At 43.0% G+C, this 10,607-nt stretch overlaps 1 protein-coding gene across 3 annotated transcripts in view; it reads right to left on the bottom strand.

The window, feature by feature from the left end:
- Nucleotides 1-1,273: 1,273 nt before the first annotated feature.
- Nucleotides 1,274-10,607, bottom strand: part of LOC122557711 (UPF0606 protein KIAA1549L-like) — a 267,459-nt gene continuing 258,125 nt past the window's right edge. For all 3 annotated transcript variants that reach the window (XM_043705603.1, XM_043705602.1, XM_043705604.1), the window contains 2 exons: nt 8,570-8,715; nt 1,274-4,987 (listed from right to left, as the gene is read on the bottom strand). In XM_043705603.1, the coding sequence (XP_043561538.1) occupies nt 4,709-4,987; nt 8,570-8,715 (425 nt within the window). In that variant the 3' untranslated portion in view covers nt 1,274-4,708. The remainder of the gene's footprint in view (nt 4,988-8,569; nt 8,716-10,607) is intronic.

Raw genomic sequence — 10,607 nt, 5'->3', positions numbered from 1 at the left:
AAGAACAGTCAGCTTGGTTTGTTAAAGGGAGGCCATTTCTGACCAACTTGATTTCATTTTGCAAAAATATAACCATATGCAAATGAGGGCAATGCATTTGCCATAGTCTACTTGGACTTCAGTAAGGCTTTTGATAAGGTTCCACACAGGCTGATGCAAAGGTAAGAGCCCACGAAATCCAAAGAAATTTGGCGACTCAATCCAGAATTGGCTGAGTGGCAAGAAGCAGAGGATGAGGGTCATGGGGTGGTTTTGTGATTGGAAGCCTGTGTCCAGTGGAGTTCTGTAGTAGTCAGTGTTGAAGCCCTTGCTGTTTCTGGTTTACATAAATGAATTAGACTTGAATATAAGGGGGTTGATCAATAAGTTCACCGATGATATAAAAATTGACAGTAAACAGTGAGGAGGATAACCTTAGATTATAGAAGTATATAGAGGGGCTGGCCAGAGGGGCTGATCAGTGGAAAATGCAGTTCAATCCAAGTAAGTGTGAAGTGATGTGCTTATGCAGGTCAAACATGGAAAGAGAATAAATGATGAAAATTAGGACCCTGAGAAGCACAAAATCAGAGGGACATTGGTGTGCATGTTCACCTGTCCCTTAAGGAACAGACCAAATGAAGTGGTTAAGGTTGCATATGCCTCATCTAATAAAGGCAAGTATCGCATAGAGTTTAAAAGCAGGGAGGTTATGCTGGATTGGCTAGGCCACAACCTGAGTACAGTGTGCAGTTCCACATGAGAAATCTGCATTATAGGAAACACAAGATTGCACTGGAGAGGGCACAGAGGAAATTTAGCTGGATGCTGACGAGGCTATAGAATTTAGTTATGGTGAGAGTTTGGATAGACTGGGGGAGCTGATCCTTTGGAGCTGAGTGGGGAGAGGAGGATAGACATATTGAGAGGGTAGACAGGAAAAAAACTTTTCCCCTTGGTGAAGGAGTCAATAACCAGGGGACAGGACATCATAGAACCAACACAGAATCTCTACAGTGTGGAAGCAGGCCATTCAGCCCATCGAGTCCACACCAATCCTCCAAAAAGCATCCCACCCATTTCCAACTCGTACCCTGTCTCCCTAACCTCACATTTCCCCATGGCTAATTAACCTCGCCTGCACATCCATGGACACCATGGGCAATTTACCATGATCAATCCATCTTACCTGCACATCTTTTGGGAGTCTGGGAGGAAACTGGAGCACCCAGAAGAAACCCACGCTGAAACGGGGAGAATGTGCAAACTCCACACAGAGAGTCACCCAAGGCTGGAATCGAACCCGGGTCTCTGGCACTGAGCCACCCAGGGCGGTTTGGGGGGGGGGGATGAATCTTATTTTCATTCGGGGCGGTGGGAATCTGGAACTCACTGCCTGTGAGGATAGTGCTGGCAGCAATCTTCATAACATTTAAGAAGAATTTAAATGTAGACTTATGATGCCAAGGTACACAATGCTATGTGCGATGTGCTGGAAAATGGAATTGGGATAGTTGGATGGTTATTGACTGTTGCAGACTTGATGCATTGTAGGCTTCAGTGACTTCTTGCCCATGCTTGACACCTAGCAGCAATTAATAGTAAAAGTACTGACTGTTAACTGTGACCTTTCTGCTGACCTTTAGGCAGAAACAGAATGCATGGGTAATTACACAAATTGATGAATTTAAATTTTTTGCATTGATCAATCTTTTCAAATTTTTAAAATAAAACCTTCATTTTCATTAATAGGAAGGAACATTTGCATTGCTATACTTTTTATGAGATGTGCTTAATAGGGTTTTCAGTCAAATTTCAGTCATAACCAATGCTAAAGGAGATATTTCCTTTTCCAATTACTCTTCAAACTGATGCTCAGAATACAGATGCGCACAGCAAACATGGGGAACAGCAAAACTGAATGTGTCCCTTTCCAGAATTTTGCCAAACAGCTGATCAGTCATTCTAGAGAATAAAAAAGCCACTCAAAAGTTACAGAATGTCTTCAATTCTCGAAAGAATGACAAGTTATAGAGTAAGCAGAAAAACAGGTATTCATTGAAAAATGGAAACCAGTTTGTCCAATGAGACTTACCATTTAACTCCTTTGCACTGACTGGATTGACTTGGCACATTTACACACTCACAGCTTATGCACTTAGCACTTATCGCACAGTTCTTATTATTTAAATCCAAGTAAAAAGTAAACAAAAATTTCATTGGCACAGAAACAGAATATTGGCTTGTATTGAGTTCCAACACACAAGTATGTAAGTCAAACAATAATCTTCAGGATCCAGGACTTGGTTTAGCGAGAGAACATGAAGGATCAATGATCATCTTTGATCATTATGTCCTAGGATCATATTAACATTGTGCAAACATTTGTACAAAGGCCCAAGAAAGGAAATTGTTGGTAAGTTGTACTGAATGTGTCACTTCAGAGTAATAACCTAAATCACACTGATTACATTCATCTATCACTTCGGTGTGGTTTGTCTGATATTACTCATTGTTAACATTGAGTATGATATTGGCAGAACAATGAAATACTCCCAACATCAAAAGCCTATAGTTAGAACCAGACAATGGATTTCATGTCAATTAACTGGAATGGGGAGGACTTGTGCAAGTTTAATTTACTTCAGCCCCTGGGAGACCATTGGAATCAGGTACAAACTGGTTTTGTACCCTGCAGCATTGTAATCTCTACTAAGGTAATCATTGTTGATGGGATAAAATGAGGGTTCATCTCAGACCAGGTAATGTCCCACTTGGTGAGTAAAATCAGCAATGCGCCCAAATGTCAGAATCCATAGTGTTTGCCAGATTTGCTCATTAACCATGTTCTGTATCCTGTGGCATAATACATGTTCAGTCTCAATGATCGTGGATACACTCAAAGGTTAGAACTTCAGCTACTCACTAACCTCCAGATGGAGCAGCAAAACATCAGCACCTCTGTCTTTGCAGTCAACAGTAATTTAGATGTCTCTTTAAGTTATCTGCCTCATGTAAGATTGATAAAGGCATAGTGAAAGGCAAAGACTTAGCCACGGTAGATTCCCATTTTGTTAATTATCAAACCACTGTGAACAGAACAGGTTATGAAGAATTCAAACTAAGTGCTGTTAAACCCAATGTTGCTCTTTCATCCCTTGAGGAGATTAATATATCCCATTGATTATGGCAGAGGTAATACAAAGGTTCAAAGTGTTAATCAAAGGGAGAAGGCAGGTTCATTCCTTGACCCTCTCACACAGCCTCCTACCCTCAACCCATCATATTTACAACAAGACTCATTCCATAGAGTGTTCATGCTACAGATCATCTTTGAATCTGCACTTTCTGAAAGATTAACTCCTCATGGGGAGCAGAGGCTGGTGACATTCATATATAAGACATTCAATACAACTTACCAGGAAGAGGATTTAAAGACTGCAATTTAATGTTTTGAGTTCTATTCATGTAAAATGTTCAAAGTTCAAACTTGCAGTTAATATTAACATAACACTTTTGCAACAGGAGGAAGTCACTCGGGTTTTCAAGCTTATTCCAGCATTCAATTCCTTGTTTTTACCTAGTTCAATTAAACTGTGTCTGATTAGACCATATTGATTTCTCTGCCTTCGCTCCATAACTCTAATACTGTAATAAAGTTCAAACTACTTTCAAAGCATTCAATATTCATAATGGCCTTCAAGCAACACCACTGGACACCAACGATAAGAAGAAATCTGGAGTTCCATTCTATGATGTAATGGGAATGGTTAAACTTCAGTACCATGTCAGGGTTTATTTGGAATCATTTACACAAGAGTAACATCCAGGATTTCACAGATCAGAGTGCTGACTCCATCATTTAAGACACGATCAATATATAAATGCAAGTTAGAATTCAAACTTGTCCAACTGCCAGTGGAAAATACAGATTTTGCTCGATAGTAGGGAACAGTCCATATCCCAACTGCCAAGGATGGTAAATGGACTGATCCTGTATCACTAAGTGGTCCGTCAATGGAGAGTGTGATGATCATCAGAACGCTTGTTTGCTCGGGTAGAGAGAGGAATTGTATCATTGTACTCTATTCGGATTGAAGCTTACAACCATTGAGTACCAGGTTTCCACGTGATTGGATTAGGAGCTGCATGTAATTGCTGGTTATCATAAATCACTCGCATCTTACAATTCCTGTGCCCGTTCTGCTTTTCTTGTCAGCTGATGCCTGAAGTTTTCCGGTGGAGGGTGCTGCAGGGAATGTACAGCAATAGTCTGCAGTTGAGCTTCCTCACCTATTGTCGCTTTTTTTCCTTTGACAAGTCTGTTTTTTTGCACATCTGTTTTCAATATATGCATTGACTACCTCATATAAAATACACAGGGGTCAGTCAAAGTCCTCCCACCTCCACCAATATAGTAGTCTTGTGCTAAACATTACACTCAATGACATTACTAGAATAAGACACGATGTATGATGGCGCATTTTCAGATGCATTCCATTGGGGAAGCAGTCGAATGATCTGATTGATCCACTTTTCATGGCTTGAAACAATTGGCCCGAATCCGCAAGATGATTTTTTTTTGTTGTTAGTTCCATCCAGAGGCTAATGACATTTGTACTCGTTGAGGTTAATTCAATCCAACAAACTAGAAATTCCATCGCTGCTCTGGCTCCCGTGGGAAGCTATGTTGTCCAGGCTCTTCAGGGGATAACACTGCAGAGTGCCGCTAAACCTGGAATTCAAACATGCCAGTCTGTTTCTTGGCCAGCTTTGCAACCTCCTCCCTGATGGCCTTGACCAAAGCAGCGGTGGAGATGTTGGTGTAGGAGGTTTCGGAGGACTCATTCTCTGTCAAACTCTGCTGAGATGCAGCGGTGGACGGAGTCTGAGCTTGCTCAATACACCGAGGTGGATTCGAAGGTTGCGTCTGACTGTATTGCCGATGGGGAGAGCTGTGTGGATACCGAGCATGTGAAAAGGCCTCAACGTATCCAGGGAGCGTTACCTGAAGAGCAACAGAGTTGATCATTCAACACAATTTAGGTTACAGTTAGACTGAAATAATCCTATAATCATCTTGTCTTACACGAGGTACAATAAAGGTTCGCCAGATAGAACCCTGTGGTGAGAGGGTGGTTCTATGAGGATAAAGTGAGTCAAATGGGTCTACCTTCTCATTTGAGGAATGAAAGATTTCATTGAGAAGATATGGAATCCTTAAAAGACTCTGACAGAATAAATGCTGAGAAGCTGGCTGGAGGGTAGGGAAATAGGGGCCATGATCTCAGGATAAGGGGTTAGTCATTGAGGATTAACATGAGGAGAAATTTATAACTCATAAGTTTGTCAATCCATAGAATTTCTCAGCCCAGAAAGCTGTAGGTGCTCAGTTGCTGAGTATATTCAGGTCTGAGATGGAGAGAGCGTTGGTCATTGATGGAATGAGGAAATAGCTGAGTAAAGTGAAGTTGAGGTAGAAGATTGGCCATTATCTTACTGAGTGACTGAGCAGGCATCAGGGGCCCAGTGGGGCCTGCTCCTATTTCTTATGTCAGATACAAAAACAAACATCAAACATAGCACTGCCATGCCAACAAAAAGGGACCGAAACATCTACTCCTACTTGGTTTGGAAGAAGAGTCAGGTAAGGGCATAGGAGGCATGTGATGATGAGGGGGGACATTTGAAGATGCTCAGAATTTAGGCTGAGGCTCTGCTGGACTCTATCCCTTCCAAGGCAACCTCTGAGGGAGTGGAGGAAAGATGGGTGCTAGATTTGAGCCTTTGTCTGACGATCCATTGTGAAACCTCTGTAGCCAGCAGTATCACTGCAGGCAGGAAGCAACTGGACTCATGCTGTGCTGAGCCAGAGCTTGGGGCCCACTGTTCGAACTCAAATAGTAAATCAATCAATCTCTGGGAGGAATCCATCACTTCTCAAACCCAGAATTGTAGGGCAACGGGAGAAAAAGTTGGAAAATATCATCTATTTATAGTGCAGAAAGAAGCCATTCAGCCTAATTGGTTCAAGTGGTCCTTTAGCTCCACATGAGGATCTTCTGACACTATTTCATCTTGCCTAAGGGCAGGTCCTTCTATTCCCTTTCTCCCTCATGTCTATCCAGGTTCCCCAGTGCTATTAGCTCAAGAACACCTTCTGATAGCGAGATTCTCATTACTAGGCAAAAGTGAGGACTACAGGTACTGGAGATTAGAGTCGGGTGAGTGGTGCTGGAAAAGCACAGGTCAGGCAGCATCCAAGGAGTAGGAGAATCGACATTTCAGGCAAAACGCCCTGATGAAGGGCTTTTGCCCAAAACGTTGACTCTCCTGCTCCTCGGATGCTGCCTGACCTGCTGTGCTATTCCAGCACCACACTCTCGACTCAGATTCTCATTACTGTCTGGGCAAAGAATTTTCTCCTAAATTCCCAATGGATTTACTAGTCTCTGCTTTATATTTAAGGTCGTCTTGATTACTCCGAGCCTCACCTAGTGAATTTCCCAGCTTCCAGGTTCTCGTCTCCATCACAAAGAGAAACATTTTCTCTAAGTCTACCCAATCAAACCCCTTCGTAAACTTAAAGATCTGGTGTTGCTCAGCTTATTCAGCCTATTCTCATTGTTATAACTTCTCAGTTCTAATATAATTGAAAGGGTTCAGAAAAGATTTACAAGGATGTTGCCAGGGTTGGAGGATTTGAGCTATAGGGAGCTGTTGAATAGGCTGGGGTTGTTTTCTCTAGAGCATGAAGGGGTGACTTCATAGAAGTTTATAAAATTACGAGGGGCATGGATAGGATAAATAGACAATGTCTTTTCTCTGGGGTGGGGGAGTCCAGAACTAGAGGGCATAGGTTTAGGGTGAGAGGGGAAAGATATAAAAGAGACCTAAGGGGCAACGTTTTCATGCAGGGGGTGGCGCGTGCATGGAATGAGTTGCCAGAGGAAGTGGAGGAGGCTAGTACAATTACAGCATTTAAAAGGCATCTGGATGGGTATATGAATAGGATTGGTTTAGAGGGATATGGGCCAACTTCTGGCAAATGGGACTAGATTAGATTAGGATATCTGTTCGGCATATTCTAGTTAGACTGAAGGGTCTGTTTCCGTGAATGACTCTTTCATTCTTCTCCAATGATCCTACATCGCTTGCGCAATCTTTTGTGAAACCTACAAAATTCTAACAGGACGAGATGGGATAAACGCTGGAGGAATGTTCAGAACCAGGGTCGCAGCATAAAGTGTAAAAGGTAGGCCATGTTAGACTGAGATGAGGAGAAATTTCTTCACTCAGAGTGGTAAGGCTATGGAATTCTCTGCCACAGAAAGTGGATGAGACCAAAACATTGAATGATTTCAAGAAGGACTCAAGTATAGTTTGAAAGGGATTAAAGTGCATGGAGAGGAAGCAGTACAGGGTATCGAGTTGGATGATCAGCCATGATCATAGTGAATCATGCATCAGGGTCAAAAGTACCAAATGATCTACTCCTGCTCCTATTTTCTATATTTCTATGTAATACAGTAATCAGAATTGTTCACAGTACAGGTAAACAACCTTTTATCTGAAATCCCGAAATCCAAAAAGCTCCAAAATCCTAAGGTTTTTTTGTGAAGCTTTTATCTCATCAACAAGGTTGTTTGTTGTGTAAACAGTTAACCCAATTCCACACCCACTCGATGTGTGTCACTCAGATGTGACGTAGGGTGGTGGTGGGGGGGGACCCAGCACTAGCAGGCCTCAATTCTGTCTTAGGCCCTGTTACTCACAGAGTCTGCTGTTTGATAAGATTTGTTTTTAAATATCACCGTTGAGCTATCACTTATTCCAAATTCGAAAAATTCCGAATTCCGAAAACCAGTTGGTCCCGAGCATTTCGGATAAAGGATTGTGTACCTATACTGTGAAGTGTGGTTCAACCAAATTTTGGTGCATGGTTAACATAGTCTCCATTTCTCTGCCAACCTCAACACTAACTTCCTGCCCACCTACCACTCGAGAATAAGATTGTGAATCAGGTCGTCAAGGTTACTTCCATTACTGTTTTAGTGAGGTCAGAGCCGATGTTGCTCAGTGAACACAGGAGTGATGGGTGACCAAACCTTAAAGGTGGGTTAGGTCACAGGCAGTAGGGTTTTCTTTAAAGTGTGGAAGCTGGGTGACTCGCTAGGTGAGCATTGCCGTATTCGAGTTTACACATAACAGAAGCACCTCCATAGAAAGGTTTCCATTGCAAGTTGGCAGAGGCACCACCTGGTTTATCAGTGGCTGGTTTACCAGCCACATACTTCATTTGAAAACTACAAAGTTTCTCTTTTGTCAACTTCCCTGCTCAGCCCCTGATTCGCCTTACACATTGCTGCAAGACTTTAAACATTCCCTAATAATGGCTCCTTAATCTACCCCACCTAAGGAGAGCATGCTCAGCTCTCCACATAACTGGAGTCCTTTGTCCCTGTGTCCCATTCCAGGAAACATTGCTCCAGGTCTTTCACACACTTCCGAGAATGCGACTCCCACAATGGGACACAATGTTCGGCTGAGCCTAAGCTGTGATGGAGGAAGTTTCAGCATGCGTACGTACGTTCTCTGCCCACTGGGCCTGTGTTTCTCCATCTCCCACGTACGGGGTCCAGGCATGATTGCGGTAGGGTGAAGGAGAAGGGATGAAGTAGTTTGGGAATCCAGGTCTGTTGGCTGGTATGGCATAGACTGCTGGCACTGAGCTACCTGCAGATCCAAGTGAAATAAAACATTCAACATTTCAGATATTCATCACAACTCCTGTCATTCAACTCGTCAGTATATGACCCCATGGGCAGAAGTGTCCTGACCTTTCTCCCAGAAAGTAGCGACCCTGGCATGATCAGAAAATTTGGGCCAGCCCCCAGGGTCTTGATGATGCTGACTGCAGGCTTCCAAGTAACACAGGTTCCTACAGCTGGATGCAGTAAGGGTGGAGTGGAATTGGAGTCAGGTATTGTGGGCCACTGCTCGCAACAGTGGCTGAAACCCTTTACTAAAATAATTAGTGAGCAGTTAAAGGAGATAAGAGCATAAATTCCCTGTAGCACCTTGAGCGATGACCCAAAATAAGTTACACCCAATGAAGTAATGCTGCAATGTAGGAAGCATAGGAGTCAACTGTGAACTGCAAAGATCCACCACAAAATAAGATGCTGATACTGGATGGGACTTCACTCACCAGGTTCAATTCTTATACAACTAGTCATACGCAAAGTATTGCTTGCAATCATATCTCTTCTTACCCCTGCACTTGAGTGTCCCTCCAGGAATCTATCTTGAGGCACCTGCACCCTCCCCCACTCCTTGTTGGTCACACATATATGGGGTGACAACAGCCAGGTCTATCTTACAACCATCCCTCTTAACTCCTACACTGTTGCTTGTCTGATATCCACTGTCAGATGGGCAGAAAAATCATCCAGTTAAATACTGCAAAGACGAAAGCAAATGCTGCAGATTTTGTTTCCCAACCATGGATTCTCTCTCGCTCTCTTTGGCGTATGTCTGAATCTGAACCAACATGTTTTCAACTTTGCTGTCATATTTTACCCTGAGATAAGCTTCCAACCACATATCATTAAGACTGTCTACTTCCACCTCCATCACACCATCATATTCTGCCTTTTCCTCAGCTCATCTGCTGCTGAAATGTATGATAATTCCTTTGTTATTTCTATACTTGACTATTCCAGTACACCCCTGACTGGTAAACAGGGTTCTAATTCTTCCTTGGGTTTAATATCATGCACATCTTTCCTCTCCTGGTCCCGACTTGCACTAAGTCCTATTATCCCAGCACCACTGTGCACTCTGGCCAAGCTTCCCACTCAGTTGAACAACACCCCAATGTAAAAACATTCAGTTTTTCTCACAGCTCTCTGATTCTGTGTTCCTGTAATCCCACTGCCGTTCCATTGCTCCATCCTTGGTAGACATTGCTTGGACCGTAAACTGGCTTGCTGTGCTCTTCCAGCCTCCTGCTTGGACCGTAAACTGTGATATTCTCTCCCGAAACCTCTCCGCCCTATTATCACTTTCTCACCTCCTGTACGCACTAGATAATAATTAGCACTTCAACCATGCTTTTGGCGATCTGTCCTTCACTTGGAGGAACGATTTCTTCCCACTCTGAGGGGAACGGAGAAAGAAAACTCACAACATCAGGCAACTTACTGCCTGGGAACAATAACATCCGATCACGGGTTCCCAGGCCAGCCAAAATGGGTCAGCCTTGATGTTTTAGCTGGTGGGTGGGACCACGGCCTCTCTGTAAAGTTGAACTGTTGAGTGTACATCAAAATTCAAGAGTTTTGGGGAAAGAACAGGAAAGTGGACGTGAGGAATGTCACATCAGTTGAGATCCTATTGAATTGGGGAGCAGGTTTGAGGGCCAAACGGTCTACTCCTATTCCTATTTCTTACCTTGTGTAATGAGCAAGGGATAAAGAGTTGGGTTTTTATTGAATGGAATTTAGAAGGAGGGGAGGCAATCTTATTGAATCATACAAGACTCTGTGGGGGCCTGACAAGGTCGATGCTGGAAGTATGTTTCATGGGGAAATTTAGAATTAAGGATGACAGATTAACGTGATAGT

This window comes from Chiloscyllium plagiosum, chromosome 16 (genome assembly GCF_004010195.1).
Source record: "Chiloscyllium plagiosum isolate BGI_BamShark_2017 chromosome 16, ASM401019v2, whole genome shotgun sequence".
NCBI classification, from domain to species: Eukaryota; Metazoa; Chordata; class Chondrichthyes; order Orectolobiformes; family Hemiscylliidae; genus Chiloscyllium; species Chiloscyllium plagiosum.
Note: the sequence above shows the minus strand (reverse complement) of the source record. Positions and strands in the feature narration are given on the sequence as shown.